At 43.3% G+C, this 15,963-nt stretch overlaps 1 protein-coding gene across 3 annotated transcripts in view; it reads right to left on the reverse strand.

Annotated features, from left to right (window-relative positions):
* Window positions 1-194: 194 nt before the first annotated feature.
* STN1 (STN1 subunit of CST complex) overlaps window positions 195-15,963 on the reverse strand; it is a 49,404-nt gene continuing 33,635 nt past the window's right edge. For all 3 annotated transcript variants that reach the window (XM_061372617.1, XM_061372618.1, XM_061372616.1), the window contains exons 8-10: window positions 12,427-12,549; window positions 10,786-10,858; window positions 195-5,011 (exon numbers count right to left, since the gene is read on the reverse strand). In XM_061372617.1, the coding sequence (XP_061228601.1) occupies window positions 4,854-5,011; window positions 10,786-10,858; window positions 12,427-12,549 (354 nt within the window). In that variant the 3' untranslated portion in view covers window positions 195-4,853. The remainder of the gene's footprint in view (window positions 5,012-10,785; window positions 10,859-12,426; window positions 12,550-15,963) is intronic.

The raw sequence follows: 15,963 nt of genomic DNA on the forward strand, positions 1-15,963 counted from the left end.
CGATGAGACTGCGAAGGAAATGAAGGGACTGACAAATGACAGTTAGGGGAGGGAGTGGAGAGCAGAAATAGATGAAAGAAATTAGGGAGAAAGCCTCTGTGCCTGACAGGGCACATTGCTGGGAATGAAACCCAAGATCCCTGGCTCAGCATTTCCCTGCTGCCAACAAACATCCACAAAAATGCTTCTGTAGGGCCGGGGCTCCTGGAGGACGGTAACCAATTATTACAACTATTCTTTTATCTTTGCAGCCGAACTGTTGTTTGCTCCCTGGGCTGTAGGGTTGGGGCAGGAGGGCTGGAGACTGCGGTGAAAGATGGCAATAAAGAACATAGCGCTGCACTGACAGGAAGTTTCAAACTTCAGGTTGCCCATGGGGTCTGAACTTGCTCCTTTCCCATTCAGAAGTAAGTATAAAGATACAAATCTTTGCTAGGCACATCTTTTCCCCACAGGATCGGCTTACTCCCAAAGTAAATGAAACTGCCATTTCTCTGACAAGCAGATTTTCAGTACTCTGCCTCATAATTCTTCATGTGGCTCCACGCCTCACTAAATGCTTGTTGATGAATTTTCATTCTGAATGAAGAACTACAAACTCCTATTTATGGTGTTCATCACTGGAATACACAAGCATGCACAGATCCACAAAATAACAGCTTTCAGTCACGCAGCTGATCTTTACATTCGTCTTTATTACTTTGAAAGAAAAGCTTCATTTCTCAGTTAGCTTGTGTAAAATACACACCCCCAGAGGTACAGATTTACAATCCAAAGATTTGAGAATGAGACAACCCGAAACTTATTTACCTGGATTTATATTTTTAAGAAGTCATAAGGGGGAATAGGATTCCAGGAAAAATACTGGATACAAATAAAACTAGGGAGGCCATCATTGCTTCATTGGACCTGCAGAGCAGAAAGACAAGCCAGGCCAAGTAATATGCATGGAAAACGAGGTGGAGAAAGATAAAGCTATTAGCAAAAGTGAGGCTTGGATTAGAACGAAGCCCCACTCCAGCATATATCCATTCACCCTCTCCCACACAGACACAGAGATATTCCTTAACAGGTCACATCAACAGATCTCAAGAGCTTTTAATGACTAATGTTAAGAAAAGTTGAGGCTTATACCTACACAGGGAGCTGGATTGCCCCCTATTTACAAAAGAGCAAAACTGAGGCATGAACCACCTCATTTCTTCTCTCACCTAAGCAGATGGTGGGGACTGAAAGTAGAGTTCATTTCCTCACCAGAAAAGCACTCACCTTACCTTTTGCTAGAATAAAATATTGAGGTTCTTTGGTAGTTTTTGTTCTCAGGTGTTGTATTTCTATGGAAACATACCTTTTTAAAGTAACAAAAATGATGACTGCTTTTAAAAACTCCATTTTACTTACCTGCCTTTTACTGCCATAACTGTTTCTATGGAAACTGAAGCTGGCCATGAAGCAGTCCTACAACATGAATTCTCACTTGTCAATTTTAAACTAAAGTGCCGCCTTCAAAGCCCTTCAGTAAAGCACTAATAATTGCATTGCCTAACAAGTTTTCAAAGTAAACAAAACAAGAAAGTGTGCTTTCACTGTATATTGCACACAATATTTTGTAGGTGTGGTCAGAGTTTTCACAGTGTGCATGATATGACTCTCTTGGTTAAGGATATGATCTTTTAAACAGAGAGACAGTTTATTAGCAGTAAAAGCCCTAGTGTGTGTAGTTAGACTTACATAAAGGTGACTTATGCCAATACGGGTATGTCTAGACTGCTGTCACAGAAGCATACTGTAGAGATACTGAGTAAATGGGTAAATCAACCTACAGTGAGCTCTGTGCTCAGCTAGCCTGGGTACTTCTGTGCAGGCATATGCATACGCTATTCCCTGTAGGTACAAGAGAGGGAATGCACTCAACCAGAGTGTTAGTCTCTGCTGGGTGACCACCATGGAAAAAAATAAAGCATGCAAACTTAAGGCACAACTATTCCATACAGTTATTCAGAATTAGAATCTCTGTAACTTAAATCTAGACTCCTCTTAATTCTGCCTTAACCTTTCAGTCTTGTAAAAACCATAGGCTCCCTTGTGTTCATTCATATTACTTCCCTGAGCAAACTCAAGTGAGAAAAAGCCCTTTTTGCTGTTCCTGGGGAGCAATCTCCAACAGAATGCACCCTCCATCACATGAGTCCAGCATTGCCAGCAAGGACAACTTAAAAACCCCCGAGGACAGGTTCTTTCAAGACTGACTATCCATCCTTCCACAGGCAAGCTCCTCTCACTTCATCTCTGAGGCTTTGCAGCTGCTTTTAAAGTGCAACAGGGACAGGACAGAGAGGGAAGACACTTTCATGAATCTCCAAGGCATAGAAAATAGGTGCCATGGAGTTTTAGGCAGACTTTACACACAGAAACACATCTAAAACCCAGGAAGCGCAGCATTAAAGGTGGATGCAGCAGAACCCATTAGAAGCTGTGTGTATGACTATACAAGCTGCAGAGGACAAAGATGTAATCCTATTTTGGTATGAATTTATTTTAAGGAGACCCTAAAGAGCAACATGATCTGCAGACTATCTTTCCTCCAATACTTAGCAAACTCATCCAGCCCACACACTTGGCTGACACCCTCAGGAGAACCAGGGTCAGTCTTTCTTCTAGCCCAGGAGAGGAGATCACCTTTCCCACTGAGCCAGCAGTGTTCTTTTAACCCTTTCCCAGCAAAATCAGCTTCTGCTAATACAGAACATTTCAAGGAAATGGCCAAGCCAGTCTCTTAAATTAGATGCCACATTCTTCCGTATGCCCAAGACACCGCATACTTTCGTTCAAAAAAATCCATGAACTCATGCCAAGTAGGTGACTTGCCCATGATCAAGCAGTAGCATATAGTTAACTCCCAAAGCGAGTATGAATTTAGGAATCAAACTCCAAACTGCTTCATAGATGGCCTTTGTTTTTAAGCATCACTTCAAACTGATCAGTAATCAGAGCAGGAATCTGAAAAACAAACCTTCCCTCTGGCCAACCAGACCTTTTGCAGGCATAAATTTAAGCTGCAATTCCCCTCAGTACCACTTCTCTCTGAATCTGGACTTCTTTCACTTATTTCCAGAGACATGGGACAGGCAGGCAAAGAATAGAGAAGACTTCCACAATTCTTTATTAATCATCTTCTCTTTCATTTCCTCCTGCACAAGTACATCCTTACAGCACCTCTTCAGGCCCATAGTAAGATCTGACTAACAGGTACCCAACTCGAACCAGAGCAGCAGTGCTAGCAGTAGGACAGCCTGCAGGGAAACAAATTAGTGAGCCCTGCAGCAAGAAGGTAATTTACAGCAGCAGAATGATTCATACATCATTTTCCACTATGAACAAACACACCATTTCTTTAAGGACAGAGTTTTCCACAGGCCTCTGAATGCAAATGCCAAATATTTTGTCATGCCTTTCTCTTAGCCTATATCTCACTGCAGCCAGAGCTTGGAATGAGGCATATAATATAACAACAAACCAGAGACCTGGCACACATGGGGCTACTCACTGGCTTTCCTCATGCCTATGGTTTATTTTTCCCTGCTATGTCAATCCTTATAGGGCTTTACCACTACATCTGCCTCCTGGGAGTCTGCTATTTCAACTGTTCCAGGGAAGGTGCAGAGGAAAGAGGAAGGATACATTCAACCCTTTCTTCTCTTTTCAAGTTAAAGGTCTCACCTCCACACTATTAAACAGATTAATTAAACAGACAAGCCCCTGCAGCAGCAAGCCCTCTCTAAGGATAAATACTGAACAGTTCTGGGCTTTGAACTGTGGCACATAACAGAGATCAAACATCTTGCATGGCAGCCTTCTTTAGGCTAGTGTTATTTCATCAATGCCTTCCGTTCCCCTGCAAGCACAGAGATGAATAGTATTTTTCCCTGAAAGTGACAAGGAACATAAGACACAAAAGATAATGGGGAGCATGGAGATTACAGTGGGTCTTGCTGGCTTTCATGTTTTCTTTTCCAAAGCATCTGATTTATGATTTGCCATTTGTGATGTAGGAAGCAATTTAAAAATAAGCAGCAAAATGGAGGCTGATTTTGAGAATTCTGGTCTAAACAGAATCCACAGCAACATGCATCAGTAGTGTGCATGATAGCCAGGGGAATCCAGACATGCTCGACAAGCAGTGGGCAAGGCTGCAGGGTGGGAAAGGGATGCAGGACTCCATTCCTAAATATAACTTTTCAGAGAAAGGCCAGGACTGTGCTTCAGTAGTGCAAAAGTTGTGCATATTCGGGAATACATATTTACAGACATGGGTACACCAACGCTGCCAGGAAGACCAGGCAAATCTTTTGATTGTTTGCTTATATGTCTTTTCTCTAGGTATTATAAAGTATATATAAAAAGGAAGATCCACAGCTATTACCATATGGAAAGACCACGAGATCAGTCTTTAAGCCAGAAAAAATGAATCCTGTCATGCCCACTGTTGTAAACAGCACTCTGGAGCAGTGCCTTTTCTTTAGGGTTGTAAATGTGAGGACAACCATGTCATATCTTACTGCAAGGAAAGAGCAGTTTCTTTTCTAGCTCCCCTCCTATATTAGGATGTCCAGAATCAGGTTGATACAACTTTCACTAGGAATAGCGAGGAAGTTAGCAAGGATATTAACAAAAGTATTTTAACAGCTTCTCTGGAGCTAGACAAAAATAGTATTTGGAGAATCAGAATGCTCTTTTTTCTCCCTCTATCTAGACCATATCAGGTAATAGCAGCTTTTCAGGGTCACTCAAACTGTCCTTCCCCCCTCCTTTATCTGGAATGGACCACAACAAATGTATCTTATCTTCTCTCTTTAAAATGTCATATAATATCCTTCCATAGTGCTGACAACATCACTGTTTCTCTCCAGCAGTTCCAAGACACGGTTCATCACCATTTCAGGCAGAGAGGGGTTGTAGCTCTGACGAACACAATTTAAGATATGAAGGAAATGGCAGCCTTTTTCAGCATCTGCAGGAAAAAAAGAAGTTAAACACAGTCAGGCATGGAGGAAAGGCTTCAGACTCTTAACTATTATAATCCAGATTAGTCATGAAAAAGCCACAGCTGTCAAAGAGGAAGATCCCTAGGTACTAAAGCAGAGATGTGTATATTCAGAAGGAAGAGACCCAGCCTATGCCTACAGCTCTTCGATTCTCAACTGTTCCTCCTGACTTTTCTGGGAAGTGTCAGGGCTATAACACTAACAATAAGGGCAAAATATCATCAGTCTTGCAAACTCTAATATACAGGGCTCATTCAGTACAACCTGTTGATCATAGAATCATAGAATAGTTAGGGTTGGAAAGGACCTTAAGATCATCAAGTTCCAACCCCCCCCTGCCATGGGCAGGGACACCTCGCTCTAAACCATATCACCCAAGGCTTCGTCCAACCTGGCCTTCAACACTGCCAGGGATGGAGCATTCACAACCTCCCTGGACAACCTATTCCAGTGCCTCACCACCCTCACAGGAAAGAATTTCTTCCTTAGATCCAATCTAAACTTCCCCTGTTTAAGTTTTAACCCATTACCCCTTGCCCTACCACTACAGCCCCTAATGAAGAGTCCCTCCCCAGCATCCCTATAGGCCCCCTTCAGATACTGGAAGGCTGCTATGAGGTCTCTATACAGCCTTCTCTTCTCCAGGCTGAACAGCCCCAACTTTCTCAGCCTAACTTCATACAGGAGGTGCTCCAGTGCTCTGATCATCCTCGTGGCCCTCCTCTGGACTTGTTCCAGCATATCCATGCCCTTTTTATGTTGAGGACACCAGAACTGCACACAATACTCCAGGTGAGGTCTCACGACAGCAGAGTAGAGGGGCAGGATCACCTCCTTCGACCTGCTGGTCACACTCCTTTTGATGCAGCCCAGGATACGGTTGGCTTTCTGGGCTGCAAGCGCACACTGAAGCCGGCTCATGTTCATTTTCTCATTGACCAGCACCCCCAAGTCCTTCTCTGTAGGGCTGCTCTGAATCTCTTCTCTGCCCAGCCTGTAGCTGTGCCTGGGATTGCTCTGATCCAGGTGTAGGACCTTGCACTTGTCATGGTTAAACTTCATGAGGTTGGCATCAGCCCACCTCACAAGCGTGTCAAGGTCCCTGTGGATGGCATTCCTTCCCTCCAGCGTATCAACCAAACCACACAGCTTGGTGTCATCAGCAAACTTGCTGAGGGCGCACTCAATCCCACTGTCCAGGTCAGCGACAAAGATGTTAAACAAGGCCGGTCCCAACACCGATCCCTGAGGGACATCACTCGTTACTGGTCTCCAGCTGGACATTGAGCCATTGACCACAACTCTTTGAGTGCGGCCATCCAGCCAGTTCTTTATCCACCGAGTGGTCCATCCATCAAATTGATGTCTCTCCAATTTAGAGACAAGGATGTTGTGTGGGACAGTGTCGAACGCTCTGCACAAATCCAGGTAGATGACATCAGCTGCTCTACCCCTGTCCATCAGTTCTGTAGCCCCATCATAGAAGGCCACCAAATTGGTCAGGCAGGATTACCCCTTAGTGAAGCCATGCTGGCTGTCACCAAGCACCTTGTTGTTTTTCATGTGCCTTAGCATGCCTTCCAGGAGAATCTGCTCCAAGATTTTGCCAGGCACAGAGGTGAGACTGACTGGTCTGTAATTCCCTGGGTCATCCATTTTCCCCTTCTTGAAAATGGGGGTTATATTTCCCTTTTTCCAGTTGTCGGGAACTACTTCACCTGACTGCCATGATTTTTCAAATATGATGGCCAGCGGCTTAGCAACTTCATTTGCCAGCTCCTTCAGGACCCGTGGATGGATTTCATCAGGACCCATGGACTTGTGCATGTTCAGATTTTTAAGATGGTCTCGAACCAGTTCCTCTCCTACAGTGGGCCCAAGGTCTTGACTGTCACAGTCCCTGCTTCTGCCTTCCAAGACTTGGGTGGTGCGGTCAGAGCCTTTGCCAGTGATGACCGAAGCAAAGAAGTCATTCAGAACCTCAGCCTTCTCCAAATCCTGTGTGTGTAGTTAATAACTTCAGGGTACCTCCACTGAACACTTATGCAAGCCATACAGTTTCTGCAAGTGCAGAAGAAACCACGTTAAAACCCTTTTGCTCATACCCAAGTTCAAAGCCAGCCAGAACAGAGAAAGTTCCGTGGCCAAGACCCTTAACTGCTTGCCCAATGCTGGCATCTTGTGGAAAATCTGCTACAATGCAACTTTCATTCTTCTAGCAGTGCGATCCCATTCCCACACTTCAGACTACTCAGACAATAACGGAAGTAGCAATTCACAGAAGTATCAAATTTTATGTTCTTTTAAGAGGAATTAACCATGAAAATATACAAGAGATCAGAAATGCAACAGAATCCCCTTTCCTGGAAGGCAAACCAGAGACAAAAGTCCTTAATGGCCGCTGCAGTACTTTATGCAGCTACTGTGGGCCTGGTGGAGTCATCACTTGAAGCTCAGCTGTCTCAGCCAACATTTCATCCAACACATCCTGTAAACCCAGTCTCCCCAACAGCTGAACTTGCAATAGGTTTCTTTCTCCCCCCTGGCTAATAATGGAAAGGAACATAAATGAGATGGATCAGAAAAAAATTACTCCCTCCTCCTCAGCTCACATGATGTAATTTAAGTTTGAGAAGTTACAGGGGGGTTCCTGTAACTCATTCTTGCTGCCTTTGTTTATATTTTTGCCACTCTCTACTCTGGAATCAGCTGAACCACAGGACTGCCTTAGAAGCTATGGAGAAAAGTCACTGGTAGGCAGGAGGCAATGCTGAGTACTGGGAAATAAACAGCTCAGCCTAATTCCTATTAGGCTGTGAATCCAGCAAAGATACTTCTTTAGAAGTCAGTAATCCAGCATGATAAAACACCTGAGTGGCTGGTAGCCAAAAATGCATCCACCACTCTAGGATGGCTAAATGCAAGGAACAGAACAATGCCTCTACCTGGACATAGTGACTATTGTTGCAAACAAAGTAGCTAGCTGCATTTTGCATTAGTCACAGGTTTGTCATAAGAAGGTTCAAAGTGCCCATCCCTGATCTAACTTACCTTAAGTCTCAGTGAATTAGAATAGTGACTCAACTGTTACCCAACAGTACAATACATACTTTCCTCCTACATGCTGGCAGAAAATGGCATTTTGGGGTAGCTGCAGGTATGTACTATCATTAAGTAAACCAGAAACACTCCTAGTCTATGATCCAACTTTGAGGGAATACACTCCTTGCAGTAGAGTGATGCTGTCCCTCTTTCACTGACATACTGCACTGCAGCTTCTGTCCACCAGCTGAGGTAAGCCAGGTTGTGAATAACCTACCAATATCAGGGAGGATAGAGTCACAGAACAGGTACCATTTGTCACTGTGGACATCTCACACGGGATCTATTCTGACATAGTAAATTTAACTTGCAGTGGTCCTGGTTTTTTTTTCCCCTTCATTACTATTGGCTCTCAGCTAAGCCTAAAACCAGAGTAAAATTAAAAAACAAAACAAAAACAAACAAAAAATACTCCCTCCCCCCCAAAAAAACCTAAACCAAACAACCCAAATCAAATCCACCCACCCATATCCGGACTAAGTCTTCCATTTTGCAGTTCAGGCTGGAGTCGAAATGTGCTGTCATCCTTTTCTGGCTATCTTAGGCCTCTAGGAGGACTCAGAGTGGCCTTGTATGAGGGCACTTAAGATCAGAATGTGGAATTACAATTGGAGCCAAGGAGTAGGCTTGTCAAGTAGGCATATTACAGGTCAGGGTTTGTGGAGCTCTGACTAGGCATGCTGGGGATTTTCTTTATTTCTAAAGTAGTTCCAGACAACTGGGCTGGGCCTGAGAATGTGTCACAACTAAAGCAATGGGGTGAGGCATTGCCTTGAAAACTGGCAGACAAGTAACCCACTAGAGAGAAGAACTTGGTTCACCCTAAATCAGTCTTTCTGTCATGGAAGATTAATACTACTTTTGAAGGAAAATGGGTAACAATTTCTTGTAACAAATAAGCAAAAGCCCTTTAGGTATTACCATGTTATGTTCTCACCACGAGCCTACTCGCTCTTCAAGGCCAAGCTGGCTAAGACTGCCAACCCACCAGCAGAGGGGGGCAGACAGTCACATTGAGCTCTGTGCTCTTGCATCATTCAGCGACAGTAAAATACCCGCAGTACCCTGTTGGTTTGGATTGAAACTTCTTGGCTTTCCTCCTCAGAATCTCCTATTACCAATGCATTGAAAAGGTTTTTCTGAAAACTAGCAAAGAGACACTGACCTGGAAATTGTCCTCTTTACAACAGGAAACTAAGGAGATGGAAAGCTTCAAGCAGAACAAGAGGCTCTGTAAAGCGGTTGCTATTTTTAACCTGCTCAGTATGGAAAATATGGCTTTGAGGACTCGGGACTCTTTAAAGCATTTTCTGGGACTCATCTACAAGTTTCTGTTTGCTGTTGACTCTTCCCAACTAGGAGAAAGATCTTCCCAACCTCTCAGTACTTCACCAGTGTGACAATACATAAGAGAGGAGTTAAACACCAGGCAGCCGCTCAGTGCCCTGTGTCAGCTATATGCAGGTTCTGGCCTTTATAGTGGCAAAAAAAATAATGGGTTCCCATGAGAACCAGCTGGTGCATAAAATGGGCAGAAGAATGGTTTGACTCTTACAGAGATTGTATTTGTTAATTGGATAAAAGACAATAAAACAATGTGATATGGTACCTTGTACCAGAACAGCCTCAAGCAAACAAGCCCATCTTCACCTGCATGCCCTTTAACAACTACTCCCTCCACTCCTCAAAGATACAGAACTCCTACCTCCACCTAGGAACCCCATCTGCAATTACCCCACCGCTTGAAATAGCCAGTTGAAACCTCAGAAATAATACTACTTCACTTTGCCTATTTTCTTTCAGGATAAGAATCATACACCAGGTCCTACAAGCACTATTATGGTTGTGATATTATAAGAGCAATTTAAGATTATATGCCTGATGTTCTAGTCAGTCATTTATTCTGTGCTAAAGAGCCTTCTACCCCACAAATAGCTGCAAGTGATCCCTGCTGACACGTTCTGTCCAATGAATTGAAACTCTGTAGCAATGTGCCAGTGTAATTAGCAAACGCTCAAGTTAAGCGAGCTGCTATGGCAATATGACACAGTAGACTTGAGGGACAGGGATAATTCAGAAGCCACATGAGGTACATTACCTGAAAAGAAGTGGATTTTGTTAGACTGAAATTCCTACCTGCAAAGAACAACCACCTGAGCTCTACCTGAGCTTAACATCTACAGCAAATATCCTACTGACTTAAGTTTTATTGTTGACTTAATGAAGGTGGGGATTTTACCCTTCTGCACAGTCACTTTTTGTGTCAACACCCCTGTAGGAACTGAACTAGCAAGATTTGCTACTTATCTGAAGTGCAAAGCAACAGCTGCTAAGTGCTGACCTAACTGTGTTATGTTTGGTTCCTCCCAAAATCTAAGTATTCTCCAAAGATACAGATCTAAGATAACGGCTAATTGTTTCAGATCTGAGAGGTCTGCTTCCTGCTGGGCACACCTGCTCCTTCTTTCTCCATGCTCACAGGAAGCTGCTTTCAGCTATAGTGATCAGCTACACCAACAGCTTAGCTCCAAGTTCAAGGGTAAGGACAAGAAGCATATCTAATCCAGCAGCAGGAGGAGATATTGCCATCGATATATCAGCAACAGCTCATAAAAGCCCTGATTACATTGTTACTTACGCCTGGGTTTTCGACAGTCTTCTTTAATCACATCAAGGGTCACTTCAAGCAGCTCCTTATCATAGTCAGTCACCTGGAGAAAACAGAGAAACTGACAGTTTATAGCTGTCTATTTCACAGTAAATGGCATGGCTGTTGAAAAGCAATCCAATGCCATGATGTATTCTAAACCAACACTGTCTTAACTACAGTCTGCATTATATACTGCCTCTGAAATTAATAATGAATGATAACTCTGTAGTTATTATTTTTAGTACTATTAGCAGCACCCATGAGTTAAGCAAAGTACATCATATAACAGAATCCAAAGGAGGGTGGGTAACCAACTCAGTAGAACACCAAGTGTCACCCCACTTCGATCAAGAGAACTATCCCAGGTCTCAGGCTTCAGCGTACTCAAGCTGCATCAGCAGTTCTGCAACCATTGAACACAGACTGCACTTAGAATAGCATCAGTGCTTAAGTCTGGTGCTGAGTTACAAAAAGAACCACTCAGTAGGTGAGTGCCTGTGGGCCAATGCCAATCTCACAAAGTTCAACAAAGTGAAGTGCAAGGTCCTACACCTGGGTCAGGGCAATCCCAGGCGTAGCTACAGGTTGGGCAGAGAAGAGATTCAGAGCAGCTCTGTGAAGGATGACTTAGGGGTGTCAGTCAATGAGAAACTGATCATGAGCCAGCTTCAGTGTGCTCCAGCAGCCCAGAAACCTGGATGCTTGGCTGTATCAAAAGGAGTGTGACCAGCAGGTCAAAGGATGTGATCCTGCCCCTCTACTCTGCTCTCGTGAGACCCCACTTAGGAGTATGTTGTGCAGTTCTGGTGGCTCCAATATAGGAAAGGATATGGAGCTGCTGGAGCAAGTCCAGAGGAGGCCAGAAGGATGATCAGGGGTCTGGAGCACCTCCTGTATGAAGACAGACTGAGAAAGCTGGGGCTGCTCAGTCTGGAGAACAGGAGCTGCATGGAGACCTCGTAGCAGCCTTCCACTGTCTTAAGGGGGCCTATAAAGAAGCTGGAGAGCGACTTCATCAGGAACTGTAGCAACAGAACAAGGGGTAATGGGTTCAAACTAAAACAGGGGAAGTTCATTCTGGATAGAAGGAAAAAGTTCTTTACTGTGAGGGTGGTGAGGCACTGGAACAGGTTGCCCAAGGAAGTGGTGAATGTTCCACCCCTGGCAGTGTTCAAGGCCACGTTGGACACGGCCTTGAGCAACCTGTTCTAGTAAGAGGTGTCCCTGCCCATGGCAGGGGGTTGGAATGAGACAATCCTAAGGTCATAGAATCATAGAATCATAGAATAGTTAGGGTTGGAAAGGACCTTAAGATCATCAAGTTCCAACCCCCCTGCCATGGGCAGGGACACCTCACTCTAAACCATATCACCCAAGGCCTCGCGCAACCTGGCCTTGAACACTGCCAGGGATGGAGCATTCACAACCTCCTTGGGCAACCTATTCCAGTCTTTTCCAATCCAAACCATTCTATGATACAGAGATAAAAGCAACACTGAAGTAAGCTGCAGGTAAGACTTCTAGTAAAGAGACAGCACTTGGATGCCCAGCTTCTTTTATTGAAACATTTCTACTCTCTGTGAAAGTCATAGCCCTGACCTTCTTTGCAACCACAGCTTAGTTTCTTACATGGTATAAGTCCTTGGAACTACCAGGTTTCTGGAAAACCACCCCTTTTTCTTGTAGCATCGTTATTGCTTGCTTAAAAACACCGTGAATCCTTTTGGAACTGCAGTTACTTTTTGACTTCACCTGGATGGGAAGAAAGGAATAAAGCAGATGGTGAGAAATCTCAGCTCAACTAAAGTTTCCAGTAACACCTCCAGATGCTTTCAAAAGCAAGACAACTTCAGGTGATTTTATTACACTTTCAGGGTTTTTATTTTGTAATTCACAAACCATATCTGTTATGCATAAACCAACCAACATCCCTGAGCTTTAAAAACAAACAAATACCAGGAGATTTTGCTATTCTTAAGGAATTGCAATCTCCTAAATACCTTCTTTGTATTTAGCAGCTATCTGATTGTGTACTGACAACTCTCTTTTGGAATAGGTTTGTGATGCTCACACAGCGTTTGACTGTTTAGCTAATCAAGCTTTGATCATATTCAGAGTTTTCCTGGTAATAAGGGTAGTGCTTTGGAAGGTGATATTCAGGAAGAATCCAAATGCTGGGGACTAGATGCCCATCTCTTGATTTGAAACTGAGGAAGCATCCAAGGAAAAGGAGGAAACCAGCAAGAGCAGTATTTATTTCTTGTCCCCTGCGTTCATTCTGGTCATGCTCTCAAGAGATTCTCCACAGCCTGATGAAGTGAAAGGATAAAAAGCACGTAAGACATTAAGACAGGTATACAAAATGAGTGAACAAAGGGTTTAGTTTTGAGGGCAGGCAGGGAACAAGCCTCTTGTGAAAGGAGGTGGGCCTGGAAGTCCATAACTGAGGATGCCATTTAGAATAAAGGGTTCTGCACTTGGGACACTCCTAATAGGGTAGGAAGGAAGAGGAGGAAAAAAAATTAGGGAGAAGCAGGGTTTGCTTGGAAACAGAACAGAGCCAAGACAGTGGAATGACAGCTAGGGAAGTGGGAGGAAAAGAAGAATCAGTTGTGGAGAAGAGAAAGTACGGGTAGACAAGAGCAAGAGCACAACTTACTCTTTTCCACATCTTACATGTCCTACTATGCCCTGCAACTTCCCATTTATCTGCACAGAGTACTTCATTCCCCAATTGTTGGTTGCTCATTTGTTGGGAGCACACTGTGCTCCCTGTGGTTTCCTTTGCGAAGAGAGCTAAACTGCTTCCCACAAACCAACATGTGATAACTAGAACCACACCAGAGCAACCAAAGCATGATTTGGCAAGCTATTTCTTCAGCTTTCACTGTAAATGCTTCCACCCTGTTCTGAAAAAAAGGACTTCACATATCCTACTTCACTCACAGAAGCCTTGGGAGTGAAACAGGCAACCACCTATGCACTAGAATGAATTTGCACAAATACCTGAAACAGACACCACGTTAGCAATACAAGAATATCTTTCCACAAAACATTCATTCAATCAATTTGCAAGTCTCAAACGAAACTCCAGCTGCTTCTAAGCCTGGAAGCTGATGTGTCTAACTGGGAACAGTTCAAAGATCCAATAGGGATTTATGTGTTAGCATGTATCATGAGTTTCTCCATCCCCTCCCTCCAACCTAGACCTCAATATTTCGACAGGCCATAGTCAAATCTCACTCTTTCTGTGTCCCACAACAGCTTTTTCCTCTCAAACCGAGAGTCAAAAATCATTGCATAATAGTTCAAAGTAATTAATACAGAACAATGGCTATTATTCTCAGTTCAGTTTTCTCCTTCTCTTCCAGACGGAAGGACTTCAGTGCCCAAATGTTGATCTGTGCCCCTGTCCACCACAGCTATATCAGTGTGGATAACAACAGTCACTGCTTCCAATTACAAACTTGACCATACATCTGGACACCATTCCAGTCATAGCTTTAATACCACTATCATATTTCTCTTTACAATGCCTCTTCTGAGAAACTGAAGAAACAAATATAAAATGTAGCAGGAAGGGTTAGGAGTGAATATTTTCTCATGGAAAAGCACACTGCCTTCACCATACGTAAAATGAAGGGACTTTGACTCTCAAATGCAGTAATAAATCCTCAAGAATCTAAGAAACTGCTAGCAAAGCAACCACCTCAAGACTCTGATCAATTTTTAATGTGAAAGCAAACATTTGGGGAAAGAAAAAAAAAAAGATAAAAATATCTCCAAAGCAGCACGATAATTATTCAGTTTGGCTTAACACTGAGAGCCCGTCAGAAGAGGGAGATAATTAAAACCAGACTCTGTGTGAACTGACACACAGCTCAGCCTGGATGGGTACTGAAACAGAATCACTAAGAATGCAAGTCAAGGCACTGACAGAGCAAAGGCAAAGAAGCAGGTTTGGGGGTGAGAAAATAAGTAAGCAGCTGCTACGTATCAGCACTCTCCCATATGTCTTGCAGAGTCCAAGTGAAAGGGCTCCACTGCAGGACTGTTCCTGAAAAACTAATGAGGGCTCCTGCCCTCTTCAGAGACTTCAACATTACCCTGAAATGACACAAAAAGTTTGCATTTTTTTCCTGGTGTGCTCTAGAAGATGCTTCCTCCTTTCCACCCCTACAAGTACAGCTACAATTGAGGAGTTTTTCCGTGAACACAAGACAAAATTACTTAATCTGTTCTTTTGGTCCACTCAAAATATCTCCAGCATCTCACCCTGAAAATGCATAAGTCAATAGTACTTCTTACCAATACCTTACCACTTTCCGTTAAAGCAAACCAGGCTATCACTTATTCTGGACTTGGAACTCGTCAGAGCCAATAAACACCTAAGCTTCTGATTTAGTCTACTGAGCAGAAATCTGCAGGAGACTGAACATGGGGCTATACACAGAGAGAAGAAATCTAGGCTATGAGATCCTGCTTTTATTTCAGATTTGAAATGCAAGCATTTATCACAGTTACTAGGATGCATTGTAGCTGTTAGTGTAGTTCCTTCTGAGTCACAGCTTATTAGCCATCACTTTACTTTTACAAAGCTTCTCATCAGAGAAATGCAGATGTTTAGTAGTTTAACTGCTCATCCAAAGCACCAGCAAGATTTGAATATGGATTTTGAATTTAACTCTTGCAATGTTCACATTTCGCTTTGCAAAATGCCCCTCAGCATGCCTTAGTTTCCCCAAAATCGTTCATTGCTTTTGCAAAGCATTTTCCTCCCCCCTTACAGAAAGAGAAGCAGCTATTAAATAACAGTTTTACCATCACTACCCCCACTCCCAAGACCACCCAAGGACTCTGTAGCAAAGCCAGCAGAAGAATCTGTATCTCCAGAATTGGTATTTTAATGAATATACTACTTCTTAAGAGTTTCACACAGCTTAGTGAGCAGGTACTGTGCAACCAGTTATTCTCAGATCTTTAAAATGAGACAAACTCTGTACAATCAATAATAGGTCAAAGAATGAAGTGGTACAGGAATTAGTTTGTTCAATATGCTGAAAGTATGCAACCTTTGGCTTATTACAAATCACAACACACCCTGATGGTGTTAAAGTTTCCTGGTATAACCACACACGTGATTCTACTCACGGAATTGCCCTTTGC

Source organism: Neopsephotus bourkii, unplaced genomic scaffold (genome assembly GCF_033783945.1).
Source record: "Neopsephotus bourkii isolate Nb327-2 ecotype Australia unplaced genomic scaffold, CSIRO-AGI_Nbou_v1 NB_1615, whole genome shotgun sequence".
Lineage (NCBI taxonomy): Eukaryota > Metazoa > Chordata > Aves > Psittaciformes > Psittacidae > Neopsephotus > Neopsephotus bourkii.